Consider the following 21,970-nt stretch of genomic DNA (forward strand, 5'->3'; position numbering starts at 1 on the left):
AAGGAAAACGCCGAAGTTCGCTCATCACGAACCTTACTCGAGGCGAACCTAAAAAGGGATGCTTTGGAATTTGAACATCTTTTGAGTAAACTCTCTATTCAAGGATGCTTCAAAGAGTCCACGATACCAACTGCTTCTGTCTCAACTGTGAGAATTTCAGTTCCAGAAGTAAAATCAGAATCCCTTCATATTGAGAAAGATATGCTTTCATCTTCCTCTAATCAAGGATACCTCACATCGCTTGGAAGAAATCTCCTAACAATTTCGTTAAGTCTGTTCACTCTAATCACTTATCCTTAAGTGATCATAAAATGTGTTTGTTTTGTGATTCAAAAGGAAACATCGAACGGAAAACCAAATCAAGGTTGAATGACAACTTTATTGTTCGACTTCAACACACCTTGGATTTAATTCTCAAAGGTGTAATTGACATTCGGATGTCTAATCCTATTGGTCGTAGTACCCACCATGTTATTGCTTCCAGGAAAGTCAGTTCAATTTGCTCATCGAATGGTCGGACGAATTGTAGTTTAAACACAATTTGATCTAGGAGATTTCAGAGAGGTCCCTCCCAACCTGTTGAAAAGGATGATGTTCAAGATGTGAAAGTAGTTCCTGTAGATGGAAGAAATAGTGGAGATGCGAATGACAATCTTAATTTGATAATTGAAGGATACAAGGATTTGATAAACAGACTGTAAAAATCCTCCGAACAAACTTTTTCTGGTAAGGAACTTTGTCTCTTATTTTGATGACAATAAGTTTTATGATTTTTCACATCAAAAAGGATTTTTTTCTAGAATTGGAAGGAAAAAGAGACTCAACTGTGAACATCACTTATTTAATGAGCATAGGGCTCATACTTGTGCTAATTGATCACAAGGTTGAAAACTCACTCACAAAAAATCTTGGTTGAGTGAGATATGATCAGGTATACTTGATGGCAAGATGTTTTCTGATTCTCTAGTTTTTTTTTTCTTATCGTTCTCAGCTGGATTATCATTTACAAACATTTCTGCATAAGTATTTGTATTTGGTCCTGTCAATATTTTGATTTTTAATTTATTTTTGAAATTTCAATTATGTCAAAATGCTACTGTTATGCTTCTCCAGTGAGAGTGTAAAATTTATTGAGCTAAAATTTGTGATTATTCACGTAGCAAAACATCGCTATACAAACAGTTTTCTGGCGTTATGCTTGGGGTATTTTCCAGCGACGGGTCAAGTTTGTGTTCGTACGGGTACCCAGGTTATATTTCACGAACCATCTCTGGAAACCCTAAAACATGTTTCCCTGTGAAACTATTTAAATACAGAAATCTTTTTTATGAGTACGTTTACTCCAGGTTTTTGTTTATCAAGAATGACTTCCCCTCCTTGTCCTTGAGATTTACCGGAAAACTTTATTGATGATGTTGTATATTTTGAGTTCGTCTTAAAGAAGAGAAGGACCATTGTTGAAGCTGATGAAACCAATCCTGGTGCATCATGATATTATGCATATTATCATCAAGATAAATAAAAGGCTGAGATGGTCTCTGCTGAAGTGGTTCACGGTTTTCTCAATGATCTCGGGAAAGCAAAACTAAAGCTTGAGAACTCTATGAAGGATCTTGATGTGTTACGAACTGAGCTGAAAAAGGTTTACTCTGAACTTGTTCTCATGAATTCACATGTTAAGGATCTTCTCAAAGAGGATATCTTCTCTAAAGAGGTTGTCGATGCTGTCAGTCACAAGCTTGAAGGTCTTGAAACCCGTGAAGACATTGTAAACGAACTCTAATTAACGTGGGTTCAGCTGTATTAGTCTTTGAGTTGTTTGTTTTTCAATTAGTGATTAGGTAACTTCTTATGAGAATTTATTCTTGTGTTTTAAGAAGGATAACTGGGGTTTGGAATAGCCATTGTTGTGAGTACACATAGCTATTTCCAACGATTTTCATCTTGCAATGTTTTTAGATTTATTTAAATTCTAGAGTTTATTTGGAAGATGGTTTTGCAATATTAATATTTATGGTTTTATATATTGCAACTTATTATGAGATATGTGTGTTTGCGTCCGTGAAGTATGATTGTCCCATATATATCAACAGTTAAGTCTTTCTTATGTCATTATGCAAATATTGATAAAAGATTGAATGAACTTTTGACAAACAAAAGTTAAGCCTATTATGTCATTATACAAATATTGATGGAAGATAGGATGAACTTTTGTTTACAAAGATTAAGTCTATTATGTCTCTATGCAAATAGTGATGAAATATAGAATGAATCTTTGTTTATTCCGCAATATTGGTCTTCCCTGATCCACATCTTTGTGTAAATACTATGCGGCTTCGTAAGTTCTCTTACGTGAGCATTTCCGATTAAATTAATCATGGGTTCTCTTGTGGTTAATTTAGTTGAGTATTTTGGATACAAATTCATATTTCATATGATTTTTTAATATCCAAAGAAATCCTTCTTTTCTTGTGAAAGTAAGGTCGCTCTTGTTGTTCTTTCGGGAATGACATTTTATGGGGGAGAGTTCTTAATTTAACTTGTGCTTAATTTCCAAATTGGGGAGTGCGGATGTGGAATATTGTAGGGGTTATCTTGTATCTTTATAAACTCATTGATGAATGCATTTAGTTTTGGTTATTTGATGGCATCTAAACAAGTTGATATGTTGTTATCTTTTGGTCATGGAGTATCTCTATGGAAATTTCATTAGGATCCCACTAGTTTTCGTACCTTTTCCAATTTTTACAGACAAAAAGGCGGAGAATTAATGTGTAGTTCACATTACCAATACATATGGTTTACGGATCATTATATAAGAGGAAGCGGTTTTTATGTGAGATGAAGTATTGACTAAGGGGAAGTGATACATATCACGATAGTATTGTTTTCAAAGTTGTGATACAATTGAACTTTGATGTTGTGTGATAATACTATGACATTCTCATTGTTATGGATACGAATCTTCAACAACGTTGATGCTGAGTTGAACACGTTGAGAATCATTGGAGTACTTGAAAGTGATGAAGGTTTTGAGTAATGTTGAAGAACCAAGGAAATCAATCATTTGGATTGAGATCTACAAAGTTTATCTATTTTGTATTCCATATGTATTGATAGTATTGTCACTAAAATTGATAAAGGGGGAGATCGTTAGAGCACTGCTCGGTCGAACTCGCAAGCGTTGCTATCTCAAGCTTGTTGTCAAGTTTAGTTGTCAAAACTATAAGTCTTGATTTCAAGTCTACTTATAGATAAGTCTCGGATTAGGATATAAAGTGTAGTTGAGCATTAGACTTCACGACGTTCATCGATTGAAGACGAAGAACTACTAAAGGGGAGCTTGAAGAACTTCATCAACAAAAGGTATGTGGAGACTTGAACTCATACATCACTCAAAAGTCTATATACTCTATCTTCTATTTGAGACAAAAGTCGTATAACTATATAGACTTCATATATGCACATTTGATATTTCGAGCTGAGTTTAACTTGCTTACATATTTCTCGAAATATGTGTTGGTAAGTTTTCGCTTTAACCAAGTTAATCTTATATTCTTGACGAAAGTCAATAGGTGATCATGTGAAAATCGCCTGGTAACATCTTACATGATTTGTGTGAGACAATCATTTTACGTAGACTCGGAATGTTTCATATTGATCATTCGAACACTTGAAAATTGCTTTGAAGCTAATAGTTTGTGTAAGATAGCTATTCCCTTCTTCCGAAAATGTTTCAATGGTTGAAATGAGAGTTTAGAACAATTGGATTTAAGTGTAGTATGCATACTTGCATATATGTAATCCATGTCTGGGAACCATGGCATGCATACCCGTATGCGTACCTGATTTTGAGAAAGTCCGACGTAAGGTTCAAGTCCGGGAATTTCTGCTAAGTTTGGATGGTATGCGTACCAGTTCGCATACTGGCGAAACCCAAACTAGGTCCGGCTGCTGTGTTATCAGATTTGTACGAACTTAATTACTGCATAAAGAAAAAGTCCATAAGAAGTTATGGACTTTCAGGTCTTCCTCTAATTCCATTGTTGCGCTTCATATTAATGCAAATGGATATCACAGTGCAACAGCGAGTGGTAAGCTCTGACCAATGTCTTTGCAGTGCACTTCAGAAGAAACTCAAATCTTAGGATTAGTACCTTAGAGAAAACTTATGATGAATTTTGAATTACATTATTATCGTGACGTGATAATTTTTTGTTCATGCTAATATTAATGGGAAACTCTCCAGGCTACACGGATGAGAATAACTGAAAACCAACAATCCGAGCGCTGGTCAAAATATGGATCGCGTGGTCTTGACCAATACTCTAATACTATTACAAACACATAGAAGCGGAGAGTTCCGACAATCATCTTTGCAACAGAACAACTCAGATGGGTTGCTTGATTTTGGACCATTTACTCAACTTAAAACAACAGCAGAAACCTAACAACACCTAACCACATAAGGTTCAGGTCCGGGGATTTTCTTGATGGTATGCAAACCGGTACGCGTACTGGCGTAAGGTTCAGGTCACGAAATTTCTGCTGAGTATGGATGGTATGCGTACCAGTTCCCGTACTGGAAAAACCCAAACTTAGTCTGGCCATTTAGGTACGCATAGACGTACGCATACCTAAATGGATGATGTCCTAAAATCGGTTTGTTCATGAACTAATACATTTATATATTAAGGAATGCAATCTTTTGCAAACCGCGGCTATAATGTTCATGACTTGATTCGAGTGAATCAAAATCGATTTTGCTTCAATTGTGCCTTATATACTTCTATGAGAATATAAACAGTTGAACAACTCTAGAACTAGTTTAATTTCGGTCATTTGAACAAGTTATGGTTAAGATGAATATGGTTGATATGAAAGTGTTCATATGGCTAACTTCGGTTAACTATTGTTGATCCAACAAGGTGTACACGTTTAGGTACGGTTACTCATATCTAAATGAAGGTACATTTCATTTGTGTGTAACAATCTAAGTTCGATCTAACGGTTGAAGGATATTAGCTTGAGTCTAATAAGGTTTTCATCTAACGGTGGATATTGAATGCTTTGTTACCAAGGTAACATTGATTGCAAACCATGATTTGAAGACTATATAAAGGAGAACTCTAGCAACTGGGAAACCTAATCCCCACACCTGCTGTGTGATACTAGTTGTGACTAGAGTCGGTTCTCCTTTAACATTAGGTTTTTCACGAAACTCTGTAGGTTAACGACTTGAAGACTTCATTGGGATTGTGAAGCCATACCCACCTATTTTCTTTGTAGTTGCGTGATCTGATCTTGTTGTTTTCTATCGTGATTGAGTATTATCTTCTCTAAGATTGGCTCGAGATTTATTTTCCGATAGGCAAGATAAAAAGTAGTCACAAACATCTTCGTCTCATCGTTTGTGATTCCACAATATCTTGCTTCGCTACCATACGATTAAGATTATTATGAGGTGATTGAAATTTCTAGGATATTTTTCGGGAATATAAGTTCGGCATATCAATTGGTTCCGGCTCACCTTGATTTATCAAAAGACAGAATAAAACTCATAGGTTTATCCGTGGGAGACAGATTTATCTATACAATAGACTTTTCTGTGTGAGACAGATTTGTTTATCAAGTCTTCGACTTTGGGTCGTATCTACTCTTAGTTGTGGGTGAGATCAGCTAAAGGAATCAAGTGCGTAGAGTCCTGCTGGGATTCAGAGACGTAAGGAGCGCAACTGTACCTTGATCAGCGTGAGATTGATTAGGGTTCAACTATATCCCAGTCCGAAGTTAACTTTGAGTAGGCTAGTGTCTGTAGCGGCTTAATACAGTGTGGTGTTCATATCTGCACTAGGTCCAGGGTTTTTCTGCATTTGCGATTTTCTCGTTAACAAAATTTCTGGTATCTGTGTTATTTCTTTTCCGCATTATATTTTGTTATATAATAGAAATATCACAGGTTGTGCGTAAGTTCAATTAATTGGTAATCCAACCTTTGGTTGTTGATTAAATTGATTGACACTTGGATATTGGTTTTTGATACCGTCCAAGTTATTTCTTATATTCAATTGGGCTCGCAAATTCCTATTTGATTGATTGCGGATTTGAATTGAGAAATAGAGTTACAGGTCTTGGATATATTTTCATCGATTGAGTCTGACTGTCTAATTGATTCTCTTGGAATTATATTGTAGTTGTCCATACATATTACTAAGCGAAATATTGGGTGTCGTTGTTGTACCCTTGCTTTTTCAGGTTCGGTTACATGGAATTCCAAAAATAATCACTTACGATCGAGAAATTAAATTCCTGAGCTACTTTTGTAAGTCATTATGGATGCGTTTAGGCACTAAGTTGCAGTACAACACAACTGCTCATCCTCAAACTGACGGCTAAACTGAAGTTGTCAATCATTCTCTAAGAAATTTAATTCGAGCCAAGAATATTGGATGTAAGGATAAACAATGGGATATTCTCCTTCCACGCATGGATTTTTTTTAACACTTCAGTCAACATATCTACAGGTAAGACACCTTTTGAGATAGTATATTCTAAAGTTCCTAATCACATTTTAGATTTGGTAGTACTTCCAAAGCTGTGATAGTCAAATGAAAAAGAAGATAATATGCTTGAGAAAGCTTCTTAGATTCATCAATAAGTAAAAACAAAACTTGAAGATTCCAACAAATACAAAAAAGCTGCAGATAAACATAGAAGAACAAAGACCTTTAAAGACAGAGAATTTATTTTGGTTCATCAAAGAAAAGAGCTCTTTCCTACTAGAACTTACAACAAGACAAAGATGAAAAAGTATGGACCATTCAAGGTACTTAAGAAAATCAGTGACAATGCTTATGTCATTGATCTTCCATCAAATTGGACATTTCTAATGTTTTCAATGTGTAAGAAATTTTCACATTTCATGGAGGGAATGAGGTTCTTTTTAATGATAAACTCGAGGGCGAGTTTCTTTCAAAAATGGGGAACTGATGTAGTACATTTTTCCTATTATTTTATTTATCAAACTCTTGTTTGAGTATTACTTTTCTTCCAAGTATTTTCTTTCCTAGCTTAGGCAGTGTTCTTTTTCTTTACCTAGTCAGGTCATGTAATCTTATATAAGGCCTAGTTTTCTTGTTTGGAGAACCACTACGATTATTTATTCAGTTAACATTATTATCTTTGATTATCATCTATCTTAATGCTTTTTTTTATATCGCTCTATTCGTATCTCTTTCACTCTTCATATGTACATCAATCTCTGCATATCTTTCCTCTCTTTGTTATAAATTATTAGATCCCATCACAAAATTTGGTTTCTGCTTCAAGGCTACGATTGGCAGCAACAGAAAAGGCAAAGGGTGAGAAAATTTTACAGATAAAGAGAGCAGAGGGTAAGGCTGAATCTAAATACCTCTCTGGACTGGGTATCGCTCGTCAGCATCAAGCCATTGTTGATGGGCTCAGAGACAATGTAATAGGGTTCTCAGTCAACGTTCCTGGGACTAATGCAAAGGATGTTACGGACATGGTTTTAGTAACACAATACTTCGACACAATGAAGGAAATTGGTGCAGCCTCTAAATCCTCTGCAATGTTTCCAGGTGTTGTTCGCAACGTGGCCACTCAAATCCCCTGATGGTCTACTTCAGGGATCTTCTTCTCACATGCCATAAATCAATGATAACTTAGTCTCCAGCTCTACTCGCCTTTGTCCTGAAACTACAACTAGCGATCCCTGTTTTTTTATAGTACTACTTAAAATGCAGTGTGTCTATATTCACGTTTCCTTTTAGCAACACTCGGCATTTTATTACCTTTAGATTGCAGTATGTATATCCTATGTTTGCGTTTTGGGATTAATTGTGTGACTGGAAGTACTGATTAAGTAATATGGATTGGTTTGTTAGAGTTTATAAATCTGCTTACTTCTAAAATAGTGCTCAAGTATCAAAATAATAAGTATGTGCTAAAACCTCATTATTGTTCTATTTATCTTTTACCTTCTTGAATATCTGTTGGAGTAAACTGCAAGTATATAAAATAAGCAAGTGTGGAGTAGACTGTAAGTACAAAAAAGAAGCAAGTGGTGAGTTTAATTGATCGAAAAATCTCAGGGATGTGAATCAATTAGTCAGAGTGCCTTATCGAAAAGTCATTTGTTACTTAATAGTTTATAGCATAAATAAATACATAGATACTTCGCCAAACTAATGATGAAATAAGAAATCACGTTTGGAAGTTCACATAGAGGTGACAAAGGTATTACTGCCTACAGCAACGTCAACCCCTTTAGCATTATGCAAGGACATGTATGTACTGGTCCTAGGATTGTATTGTCGCCTTAAGTTTTTACATATATTCTTGAACGATTTTTTGGGCACCACTGTTTTTTGGATGGGGACCATTGTTTTTTTCTTGGAAAGATATTTGAAGTAAAACTAAGTCACCCCTTATCTAAATGTCAGCATTACCCTTTTGATTAATTTTGTCTAATGATTAGTTAGTGTAATTAATCATTGATTAAGGTTAAATTGATAGATGATTTTTTTTAAATAAGTAGAATATTAAAGTAGTTGAAGAAGAAGAAGACGGAGAAAAAAAATATTTTGAGATGGGTGAATATGGAGAAAAAACATCCTTTGGGTACAAAGATATGCTTGTAACTTAGTTAATGTTGCTGTACATGGACTAAAATATCTTCAAAATGAAAATTATAACAAAAAATTTCAACTAGGTCAACATAGTTCGGTTATATTATATGAAGAACATGTAACCGAACTTTCTGCAAATGCAGTTCGGTTAATAAATCCAAAATACGCAGGTAAGTCAACATGAACTTTAATGGAGTTTTGTTTGTTCGGCTAGATGATGAAAAATCAAATGTAACCGAACTATTATGCTTGAGTTTACAGAGTTTTGTTCGGTTCGGTCGACCCGACAACGTTGTAATCGAACTTTGAACAACAAAGTTCGGTAGGTTCGCAAAATCTTTACAAACCAGTCATTCATCCAAACCCTTAGTTTTTCCATGCACTTAAAATCTATAAGTTCCGCATGATCGCAACGTTTATAAAACATTGCCGAACTCTTCGTTCGGTTAGCAGAAAAACTGCAACTTAACCGAACTCATTATATAGCTTTTCAGAGTAAAGTTCGGTTAGGAATTTATTTTTGCGATTTAACCGAACTCAACATTTGGCTATACAGAGAAGAATTCGGTTTGGAGTTTTTTTTTTGCGACTTAACCGAACTCAGGCGTTTGGTTAGGAACAAAAAAAAATTCGTAACCGAAGTTTTCTTCATCTTTATAAGTTCGGTTGTAACACTAGGTTTTTTTTCAAAATTATCCTAACCGAACTTACCATTATAACCTCCATATTCAAACTATTTTGATGACTACTGCTCAAAATTTCAATCAAAAACGAATTAGAAATAAAGGGTTTGTGGGAAAATACTTATGGACGAGTTTATTTACAACAAATTGATTAATCGACGATGAAATTTCAATGAATCGACGACGATGAAAATTTGATGATTTTGATTAGATTTGTATATGATCAGGTTTAGATGATCATAAATTGATGAAGAAGAAAAATAGTAGAATAGAGGAAGAAGTTGTAGACTAGTTATAATTTTAATTACGTTACAGGTTAAACTAGTCATCTCTACCTTTTAGGACACCCCTTATAACTATAGTCCCTTTCAAATCAAATCATAGTCCTAAAAAAACAACGGTGCCCAAAAAAAACATTCATATTCTGTAGGTATCAACCAACAGCTGGGCTCTTTAAGTTATACAACCACTCTAGGTATCACCAGCTGGGCTGTACAGGTTATATAACCGGTCAAAGAATTTTTTGGAACTATGATTTTAGGCATACCAAAAACTTTCAAGGCATACAAAATAGTTTTCCCATCCTAGGTGACCTTATAAGGGGTGTCTATTGGGTAGTTCAATTACCTATACACCCTTGAACCTAAAATCCTAAAAATAAACTATCCTAAACATCTCTTCTTCTTCCTCCATCCAAACCACCTTCCTTTTCTCTCAGATTTTTTTTCGTCACTGTAATTAATTATCGATTCGTGAAAATTCGATCATCAGTTATATTGAACTATATAATGGATCGTACAAAGAAAAAATAAAACGTCAGGTGTTCTAAATCCTCTTCCAATCCATGAATTAAAGAAGAAGAACCAATTGAAGATGAAGGTGTAAAAACTATAATTGAACCGGAAATTGAATCGGAAATTCAACTATTTGAAGATCCAAATACTGAAATGAGGATAAGAAGGTATTCCCTACAAACCCAATCTTTTATTTGTTGTTTTTCATGGATTGAATGGGTTAAATTGCTAAACACTTAGGGTTTTTGACGGTTATAGTAGCGGGTTCGGCTGATAATTGAGTTGAGTTTTGAGCCGAACTGTTCTTGAAATTTCACTCTGAAAGTGTCTATGAACAGTTCGGCTAAACCATAAATGTCAATTTTTATCCGGACCTCAAAATGTGTATTGAATACGTCCTAGAACAGTGTCAGGTTCAGCTAATACCTTGCAAACCTTCTCGGCGAACCTGAGAAGTGAAATTTACCCCAGGTGGTTGTCAGGTTCGGCTGACTCGATTAGATCACTTTCAAGTTGAACCTCTCTCTGTAAACACTTCGAAAATATTGATTTGCAGGCTCTAGGTTCAGCTAGCTCGTGTTGTTGAGTTATCAGCCGAACCTTCTCTTTGCACACTCAAGTTTTTTGATCTTGTTTTAGCCATAACCTTTTCGTCCGATGTCGGAATGACCTCATTCTTTTTGCACTGTGTTTGTCTTTTCATTCTCTTGAAGTTGAAGATAAGATCTAATTGATTTTAATATGGACCTTGGTATTCTCCATCATTAGACTTCACTTTCTTAACGCTTTTAGTAATTTTCACTTTTTTTGTTTGGTTCATCCTATGAAAAGGCTGCACAATAGAAAACATATGTAATAAAAAGCCTAACCCCTAAATGTGTATGAATTTAAGTGTTTCATGGAAAATCAGTATCATGTTCGGTTGATGTGATTTTTTGAATATGAGCCGAACTTGGAAAAATATATAGTTCGGCTGATACGATATTTAGAGTCAGAACCGAACCTAACTCTCAAGAATAAGTTCGGCTTGTTATTAGACTTTAATATAAGCCGAACTAGGATCTTGCAAATAGGTTGGAAGTTGAAAAATGAAGGTTCGGCGTATAACGTTAACAAATTCAGCTAGCCGAACTGTTCATCAATTTAATGGGTTCGGCTTATATTTTTAAGCTGAACATAGTCCTGGTTCGCCGAACCATGATGAAAAATACAATTTTTTTTTGATGATTTCAAGCTACAAAAGTGAGATTAAACATAAAATAGAAGTGTACATGTGTGTTAGAAGCATTGGGTTCCTCATCTATGTATTCATCATATGGATTTGGCTCATAAAAATCATCATCTTGAGTTTGAGTTTGTGTAAAATCATTCTCACAATCTAAGAAATCACCCATTTCTGGATCATTGGTGTAGTTGATATGTATTTTCCTAGGTTTTTTAGATGAAGAATGACCCTCCTCATCCTCCATTGAATCAAGAAGAATATTTTTCTCACTTTCTCCTTCTCAATAAAAACTTTGATTTTTTTCCCCAAATTTTTTCATCTAAACAAACCTTTATAATTCTGAAAATTATCTTAATCACTAAACAAAAGTTTTAATCACTAATCCAGATTACTAACACTAATATGTAAAGGGTAGATTTGCCATTAAAATAAATTGAGTTAAGGGGATTTCTGATTTTGTTATTTCACATCCTTTTTAGTTTTTATTCAGTATGCCTAATAAGATTTCAGTATGCCCAAAATCATAGTTCATTTTTTGGCTAAGGGCTCATATTTTTCTATTTTCTAGATAATTGATTTTGAAAAATCATCTTATCAGCTGTACTTCAGATATGTTTTCTTGCAGACTCGACCAACAAAGAAGGTTCAGTCTGCTCTTAACAAGCCCGTATATTACATAAAAAAAAACAACACAAAATTGGTTAAAAAGACCAAAATCAACAATTCCTAAGTGAAAAAAAATCTAGATTTTGATACTGTTTAAATGGAAAAAATGTAAAAATAGCCAGGATATAAACAGTTTCATCCTACCCATTTTCAAATACTTTTTTTTTATTTTTAATTCACATCAGGATGCATCCAGTTTCATCCTCGCTATTATTTTAAGTTTAAGCCAGGATGAATCCAGTTTTATCCTTGCTATTTTTTTTGTGTCCATTTCACCTATACCCATTAGAACCATGTTTTAAAAATATTTGGACAAATGATCCATTATCCGAAAAAACAATCAATTAAGAAAAAAAGCGAATATCGTGCTACCATTGATAAAAATACAATATGAAAATTATTTTATGTCGTTCTCGTTCTTGTCCATGATGCCGGAAATGATGATTAATAGGTTTCGACAATTGATAGACCAAGTGTTTACTTGAAATATAACCCGATTTGATCTGATCCGGCTAGACGAGTAGCACACCAGTCCGGTCCAACCCCCCTCCCCTCCACCCCACTTTTTTTTTTTTTTTTTTTTTTTTTTTTTTTTTTTTGCTTCTTTCTTCGTTGCCTTTCTAGTTCTTCGATGAAAATGTATTGCCACTGCCATGGAGTTTGCAGCGATGCAACAATAGAAAATCAAGCTAAACTTGTAAGAGCAAGTTTTATGGTGGAATCCAACCTATTCGAAGTGTGGAAAATTCATGGAATGTCAAATCTAGTGGCTTCCAAGTTGAGGTTTTCCACAGAAAATCCAAGCAAGGTTCCATGGTTTGGTGGAAGGGTCCGTGGAATCCATCTAAACGCCAATAAGAATAACGTTAAACGCAATTAAGAATGGAGCTAAAACAACGCAATTAAGAATTGCGTTTATTTTTTATCCGTAGATTTAAAATGAGTTGTTGAAATCTAACGGCTGAAAAAAAGCTCCATTCTTAATTGCGTTTTTTTTTATCCGTAGATTTAAAATGAGTTGTTGAAATCTAACGGCTGAAAAAAAAGTTTCATTCTTAATTGCGTTTTTTTAGCTCCATTCTTAATTACGTTTTTTTAGATCCATTAAGAATAGTGTTTCTACTATTCCACCATTACAATTGCGCTTCCATCTACAGTTCCAAATGCTGAGGTGGCGTGGAAGATGGAAAATGGATGGATTCCACAATAAGACTTGCTCTAAACAGAAATGTCAGTAGTCGGGAATTGTTCAGCTGGCCGCCAAGAGGCCCAAGACCCATTTAGATGCATCATTCATTGCAGTTCACTTATTAGCTGTTTAAATTATATCGACACAAAATAGTTCTTCAGAAAAAGAAATTTTTCTCTGTAACAATCCAAGTTCTTACAGCTTTATTCCTTGGATTACAAGAGCCGAGTAGAATATAATATAATTATAATTACAGAATTATATAATTCAATGACAGAACTTAAAAGAAGATACTATTCCTCCTATACAAACTCAAAGTGCATAAGAAGTTTTGCCGAATTTATTTTTTGCCTTCTCGGTCGTAGAGAGGAACTGTTCGAATACCAGATTTTAATTCCCGAACAGGCAAACAATTCTGGCCACCAAAATCATCCTTCTCACCCGTATCATGGTCGCTAGCTTCAAGACGAAGTATTGCTAAATCTGGAACTGCCAACGGGAATGAGAATTCTTGGTCCCAAACCGGTGTCCAACTATCGTCTAAAGGTTCTGTTTCAAAAATTTTAGCATCTGCTGGAACTCCTACTATATGCACCTGTCAAAGACCAATTTCATCAGTACTCAATAATCTAAACGCATTAACTCAATGTACATTTCAATCTGACTGGAGGTATGCAGCAATTAAGAACCACTAACTTTCAAGGGAGGAAACTAATTATCCAAGTCCGAATCGAGCAACCAGAATACTAAAACAAGGATTGTTTGAAACCAGAACTTGTTTAAAAATTTCAGCTGTAAGAGAACATCTTCAGGCGGTTGGTTTGGGTGCTGGAAGTAATTTTATTGCAGAAGTTTTAGCGGTAATCACAGGTTTTGAATTGGACATTAGCTCAGGGAGTTTCTAAAATCAAAGTGTTTCCGACTCAAAGTTTCAAGAATTTCAACCAGGTAGAGTACCATGATGGAGGAGGCTCCAAGGCTGTTGTGAGTAAACAATTTCGAGCATTTGTACAGAGAATTGAATTTCTTTACTGATGCTATATGGCTAAGAGAGCATATCTATGCCAGGATTAGCTAAAAGTTTTCGTTAACCTACTTTTTTCTTCATTGTGTTGAGAAAATAAGTACAGGATGTTACAGTTTTAAGTGGCTAAACCTATTTGCATTCAAGTGGTGCCTACTTTAAGCCCTCGACCTATTTGTATTCTGATATTGGTTATTAGAAGAAAAAAATTTAAAATGAGAACATCATTTATCATAATCGTGACTAAATAAGTGATGCCTGGTAGTCTAAAGGCACAGATATTTAAGCGTTGTCAACTGAACGTTAGTGAGACGCAGGGCTTCTAAAGCTAAGAGCTACGCAGAGAATGAATCAAATACTTACCTTCAAGTAGAGGTCCGGGGGAGAGTATGAGTCAAAATGTGATGCCTTGACATCAGAATCCCATCCATTACCCATGTGCACTCTCCCCTGTGTATGTACAGCAGTCATATCATAGAATAAGAGCTCATTCAATGGCTTATCAACCAAAAGAAAAATGATTACACTTAAAATTTGAAATTAAAATACTAACTTTTAAGCATGTCTTCACTGACAACTTTTCCCCAGGATTAAATAACTTGTTTCCTTCATCCGTTCTAATTAAAAAAATCAGGTTTCTTCACATAACCACACCCTCCGTTGGATCTGAACATTCCCTGCATCAAACACAGTTTCTTGCCATAGGAATATTCACATGTTAGTTTAAGTTTTGTGAACCTTCAGATGACCAAGAAAATTTGTCAGTCTAGTTTCAAGAGGAGAAAACACGCTCAGGTGAAATAGTGAAGTAGAGATTGGAAAAACTTGATGCTGGCCAAGTAGAGTGAAACTAGTCCAACCAAATATAGTATATAATTATGTAAAAGTTTATTAAATTTCCAGACTGCAGGAACTACCTGCATGTTAAATGCTACCATTTGAGCTCCGTGCATCCACCCAATCATCGGGTTATAATTTGATGAATTAAACCTTGTTCCTTTTGGATATATATGCAGCAGATTCCGCTGGGTGAATCTAGAAACAGAATTTCATTCACTAAGAAAAGATAATAGCCATATATACATATACACAGAAAAAAGGAACGTAATCACAAAACAACACTCAAGCTTGAGTATATAACTACCTGACAAGTTCGGTTCCATGATCCTCCGCTCCCTTTTCAAGCTGTTGTTCACTCAAACTGAGGCGTTCAACCTTACTAGGATCTAGCGTGAGAGACGTGGCGAACCCACCCCTGTGTTTCTTAGCATGAATTGCAATAAGACTCTTGTATTTATGAACTCCTAATGAGCATGATTTATCTTCAGAATTATCAATATTTTCACTTTCACCACCGTTGTCTTCAGTGTCTAGGTCATTTTTATCTTCAGTGACTTTCTTATCATTTTTATCGTCCTCGCAGAGTGCTTCGTTCTCATATGAATCCTTACTATACAAATACTCTTTTGGTGGTTTAGTCGAAAGAAGGATTTTACCCTTCAATGCTTCTGGTGATGGGAATTCCTCTAAGCATTCTAAGGATGTAAAAAGCACATCTCCAAGAGTTTGAGTGATCATCTAAAAACCAAAAACAATGGACTGCAGGTCATGAAAAAACACCTGAAAGTCGAAACGTATGTACGTGCCTTAAATCTAATCATTAAAACTGTATAGAACCAATTACCCACCTCAGCAGCTTTAGCTGTAGTTCTGGAGTAAGGTGATCTTCCAAAGTTACCACCAGAGGGTATTCGGACCCAACAAATGCGTATTCCCTGATGGACTTCAAGCAATCAATGAATGGCACTTTAGCAGTCAGAGTCCTACAGAAACAGAAAAATATGAATTACTTCAAACAAGATTCCCTAATCTCATGAAAACATTTGTGGAAAGTGAAATCACTGTCGATCAACATTAAGTCAGTTCATTAGCTCTTTAAAAAAAAGCTACAATTTCTTAAATGACCAAAATGGTATCTTGATACTTCTTCACACCAAGTTGGTTTCCCATTTTTCAGTTGATTCTATCCGCTTACGTCAGATATCTAAGATAAACAAGTAATACATAACAAATTCAACATTCTATATGGACTACAAGGACCTGAGTTCCTAAAATTCGAGGTTACGTGAGGCAGGTATAGCGATGATTTTGGAATCCAATAGAGTCCTCAGTTTTGACATGGTTGTAAAAGACAACAAACTACCTGTTTTGGTAAATTTTGATATCAATGGCAAATAAAAAGTTAGTCGGTCGTTACCTTCCATGATAGACCTTAATGTCATCTCCTGCAGAACTAGGCCATATATCCAGTTCAATAACTCTCACACCATTCTTTAAAGCATTTATAATTGCCACACAACTGCTTTCACTATTGAGTTGATTCCCAGTTAAATAAGAATTATGCGCTGTATAAATGAAGTAATGAGACAATGGAGCAATCATATCTTGACATACCTGAAAAAACACACCAAATTCAGATTCTCAGTCCAAAATCACGGCAAAAAATTAGATGACCTAGATTCACTAGAGATGGGACTTGAACATGTGACCACAATTCGCCAATTTTTTTGAGTCTTTGGTTTGTATGCGAATAAACATGATCCAAATCAAAATCAAAGATTAAATTAAAATACCAATGACTTGTCACCATTAAGTGTTAACTAACATCTTTTAAATTTCAGATTCATTCTAAATTCGGTAAAAAGAAAAAGAAGATAAAAAAATGTATTCTGTACCAAAAAAGAAGTATGAAAAGAGTTTTGGAGTTGTGAATGTATGGGCTTTTGAGGAAGTTATCATTAACATGTAGAACCATCAGAGAATACCAACATTATACATGATTACAGAATACATAAGTAATATTGATGTTAGTCGCATGCTTAGCGCTTTCATCCACAAAGCCAGCAAAAATGAACTTTCTAGCTGTTTGTAATCAAATTAATTAACCAATAATTAGACAATTAACAATAAGTTTCTCTTAATCTTGATGTTAGTCGCATGTTTAGCCCTTTCTAGCCAGTGAGCCAACAAAGCCAAGGTGTTCTTATCTTCACTATTATTTTCTCCATATTCTTCCAGTTGACTTAGCTAATCATTAATTAGCATTTACAATAAATGCAAACCCTAGCTTGCTACATTATGCTTAAAACTTTGCCTGATTTAGTGAACTACAGGTTTGGCTGAGTTGCTTCTTTGAACTCTCTTCCATTCCAAGATGTTGTCTGCTGGGTTTTGTTAATGAATTTTTGGTTTGGCCGACCAAAAATAAAATGCTTGGAACTTTATTAACTCCAACTGTAATTAGCACCGACTGACGTATTTTCCCCTATTATTTTTGGGGAGATCGTACTGGCCTGTACTTGTTTTAGTCGATGAATGAATTATCAATATTATCTTTCCCATGAATCATTATAGTTGTTGTGAATTCACCTGCATGTTGCACATGCATGCGCCTTAAATTCAGGCGATATCGGAACCATGCATATGTAAAGAAAACACGATCTATATGTGAATCAAATACATCACACAAGACGGAGAGACAGACGAAGAAGAAGCACAAGTACTGATTCGAAAAGCGAGAATGAACAGATTCATAATGATGATGATGATGGACAGCTGCAGCTGCAGCAGCAGTAATAGTGGTAGTAGCAGGAATGTGAAGCTATTTGATTCACACTGCCACCTTCAGGATCCAAGAATATACAATCTTGCCCCTCAAATCATTCAAACAGCTATTGAATCCGGTGTCACTCACTTTGCAGTAAATGGTGTGTCTGAATATGATTGGATTTTAGTGAAAAAGATGAGTGAGGATTATCCTTCATCTGTCATTCCCTGCTTTGGACTCCATCCCTGGTTAGTTACTACCACTAGTTCACCTTAAAGTTTCTGAATACATCTTGCACATACTTTAGAATTGATTACTATATCATTACCAAATCGATTAACGATTTCTTCACTAACTGTAACCCTAACTTTATTTAAAATAATCCCCTTTTCCAAAAATCCCAAATGCATACAACAACAACAACATTAATCAAAGCATACAAAACAAATTTTCTGCAAAAATCAACACTACCCAATGCATCTGTCTTCCTATCAACATTTCAAGGAAATTAAATCAATAAAAACCTTTGATTATAATGAATTTTAAGACATAGAATGAAGAAATTAAGACATAGAGAGGGATGGAAATGGATACCAGAAGGAGAATGATAACCAGCACCTGAAGCTCGATCTACCTAGGTTAAAAATGCGTTGTCATTCAGCTGGAATCAGGGGTGTATCAGAATTAAACTGGAATCAAGGGTTATATTCAGCTGAACTCAGAAAACCAGATTTTGCTCATGCTAATGTAAATGCGTTTACAGGGTTTTGAACCCGAAACCAAGTCAAGAACATCAACGCCGCACGTTTTATTTCTCGCATCTTGAGAAAATAATAACCGTTGATGATTATTCATCCTTGTGGTTATGTTTTTACTGGTGGAAATTTTAGTCCCACATTGCTTGTATGGGATCTCAAGTCTTATTATATAAACTTCCAGTTTTGCATCCCCAATCGGTTCGGTTTGGTATGGTGTGTGTAGATCTTGATAACAACACCTTGATATACCTTGGCCTTATCTGGTCGGCCGCTATTCTCGTGGTGAGTGCCTACTGGTGATAACAACACCTTGGTATACCGTGGCCTTATCCGATCCATGCCACCCCCCCCCCCCCCATTTTTGTTTTGTTTTTTTTTCTAATTTTTGGTTCTTTCTTCATTTTGACCAGCATGTCGAGTATGACCTTTTCGGCACCGTTGTTCATGTTGGTACAACATTGTCCACAGGACACTACTATGCATACATCAAGGTTTCTTTTCTCTTTGATTTCTCTTAGCTTTTCCAATTCTGATGTTTGCATTATTTCATAATTTTCTATCACCTTATGGTAAGATGCTTTCATCAGAGTGGCTATCTAACTTCCTTAAGTCATGTACTGGACTTCAAGGGATGTGGAAGAATCTTGTGAAAAGCATTTTGTAAAGAATGATACATCGAACGTATCTAAAAAGGGTGAAATTAGTATGTTCCCTGCAGATAGCCATTTGGATGAGGAATTCGAACAAGCGTAAGTCATATTGCTTACAAGCTTGCAGGTTCTTTATCCCCCCACCCCTACTGATTGTTCTAGAACACAAATTCATCACCTACTTTTCTGTTACACTTCAGGCTTATCGAAGCAGCTTCTAACACACTTCGATCATGTGGCTCCTGGTACAACTATTTTGAGCATGTCGTGCGCTTCTACAAAACCATCATTCTCTCAAGCAGCTGGAAATACTATCAGCAACGTCGAGTTAAAGTAAGTTTTTCACTATCTATTGTCACTATATCATGGAACATGCCTCACTAGAAATGTGCTTAAAGTAGCTAAAAAATAATGTATCCCTAAAATTCCAGAATCGGTGAAACGGCATGTGGCTGACGCTGTACAAAAGGACAACTCCAGTAGTGCAGTCAAGAAAGACAGTCTGCCGTGCAGTCAAGAAAGACGGTCCGTCGATGTTTAGATAACTGAGTACGGTATGCTGCAATTTTTGTTTCATTTGTTGCAGGAGGTGAAAAAATTGCTTTCTTTTGGCAGTTTATATTTTTAGTGCGTTTTGTGGCATCTGCACAACCGATGTGTGGAAACACAACTGATGATTATTTTGTATAGAGCAGAAAAATAATAATTTACCTTCTGTAAAATGATAGAGCGGAATTCCTGGGTGCGGCTGATAGTTCATAGCTTTTCAGTAAAATGATACCTTCCGTAAAATGATGGAGCAGAAAAAAACATTTTTCTCTCTTTCCTCTCTTCCCTTTCTTCCCTAAACGAAAACCCTACCTGTTCTTGCCGCCTCCTGCTCAGATCGGCTCATTTGGAGCAGATCTGAGCAGCCTTCTTTCCCTGTTTGTCGCCTGTCTTGTTTATGGATTGATAATAGCTTTCTTTTTCAGTTATGTGTTGTTTTAATTTATGTTCATAGTTTGGTTTTTGATGTATTGCTATTTTGGTTCTGTTTGTTTGGGTTTTGGGTTGTTTGTGATTCTATGATTGGGGTTTCGATGAAAAATAGAGACCGTCAATTAGCATCAGTTTCAACTCCGATCTACAGGCAAAGTGCAGTTTCAGCATCAACTCCGGCGGCTTGGGTTACATCGGCGTTCTTCATTAGCTATGGATATCCCCTGGTTTTTCAATTAGGGTTTCTTCTTGATCTATTTTCAACTAGATCAATTTTTATTTCAGCTGTTAGAACTAATTTTAAGTCTAAGCCAAATCTTTTCTTTCCCTTTTTAGTCCCTGTAATTTTTGGTCTTGTGACCCTTTCTTTGGATCTGTTCTCTAAGTGTGGTGTTTGGATTCCGATGGTTGTTTGCCAAAAGGCTAATGTTTTTACGCGTCTTCTCCAGTGGGAAACAGAGTCTTGTCGTCGCCGACGGACTTTGTTTGTACCAGTTAAAGAAGAGGAGTATCAAGATGAATCCTATGGTATCTTTTCCTTTGGAAGAGATTTCTATCAGATGATTTTAAAAAATATTGTTGTTCTGAGCCGTGAGTCATGTATCACCGATTCAAGTTCTCCCGCCGGATGTTGTTATTCTATGGTTACAGTTTGATAGTTTGTTTTGGATTCCCTGTGTAACATCGGAGTTTTCCTGTTTATTTATTTAAAAAAAAAGGCTGATAGTTCATAGTTCACTTTGAACTTATAGAACAATTTTTTTTTCTTTGTTCTTTTTTCTTCTTTTGAAACTTGGCATAGGCCCTAGCTGCCGCCTGGCAGGGTACTGAACCTACTCCCCGTAGCAAATCTGGCCCATTCCCTATAGCAATTACATGAGATCTCCTACTTAGGTGCGAAGATTGGAACTGATGACCTCCTGTTTGAGAATCAGATCTCAGACCAACTGGGCGAAACCCATAAAGTTACCAGAATTCCTTGGTTGTTGTTATATGGTGATTTCTTTGTTGTTGTTATAGGGTGGATATTTGTTTTTTTTCAAAGAGTACTTGGTGGGTATGATAATTCTCTGTATATAAGAAACCGAAAATGAAAGATTTGTGCATAAAATGGAAGGTTTATTCGTAGGTTACGTCTTATTTACGGTTTTGTTATTTTGAAAAAACGCCAAATTTAACCTCCCACCGACAGTCATGTATTTTTATTTGGCAAAATGATATTCCCTCCATCCCATTATTAATTGATCTATTTAATTTTAGATTATGCCTCGTAATAGATGATCTATTTCACCAAATAGGAGGATACTTCTAAAATTACACATTTAATTGATTTTTGGTAGGCATGTTTATATTCGTTACGTAGGTGTTTTAAATGTTTTTCAATTATATAAAGTTTGTGAACATCCGTGGTATAATGTGAGAGATAAATCATTTCTAAATTTACTAGTTATTATCCATAAATGTATAATTGTAAACAATAATTAAAAATACTTCTTTCCTTTCCTTAGGCCGATTTCTATGGAAGACAAAAAGATCAATTTGCCTGGCCAGGTGGACTGGCAAGCCATGTTCGCCACTATGGAAAAATCGCCTAAGCGATTGAGTATATACCGAGCGATAGATTCTCGCCCGTGAGCGACTTAAACTCCATCGCTAAACAATTTTTTATATTATAAATAAGTACAGTATATTGGTTACTATATTAGATATAAGATATTTTATATTAAAGAGTAATAAAC

The 21,970-nt window shown here is 35.5% G+C and overlaps 1 protein-coding gene and 1 pseudogene across 1 annotated transcript; one reads left to right on the forward strand and one right to left on the reverse strand.

Moving 5' to 3' along the window:
* Positions 1-1,531: 1,531 nt before the first annotated feature.
* LOC113315381 (hypersensitive-induced reaction 1 protein-like) lies at positions 1,532-7,639 on the forward strand. Its single transcript, XM_026563671.1, has 2 exons — positions 1,532-1,768; positions 7,298-7,639. The coding sequence occupies exons 1-2, from the start codon at positions 1,532-1,534 to the stop codon at positions 7,637-7,639; spliced, it is 579 nt and encodes a 192-aa protein (XP_026419456.1).
* Positions 7,640-13,370: 5,731 nt separating this feature from the next.
* Positions 13,371-17,670, reverse strand: LOC113315383 (annotated as a pseudogene).
* Positions 17,671-21,970: the final 4,300 nt, after the last annotated feature.

Source organism: Papaver somniferum, chromosome 10 (assembly GCF_003573695.1).
Source record: "Papaver somniferum cultivar HN1 chromosome 10, ASM357369v1, whole genome shotgun sequence".
Lineage (NCBI taxonomy): Eukaryota > Viridiplantae > Streptophyta > Magnoliopsida > Ranunculales > Papaveraceae > Papaver > Papaver somniferum.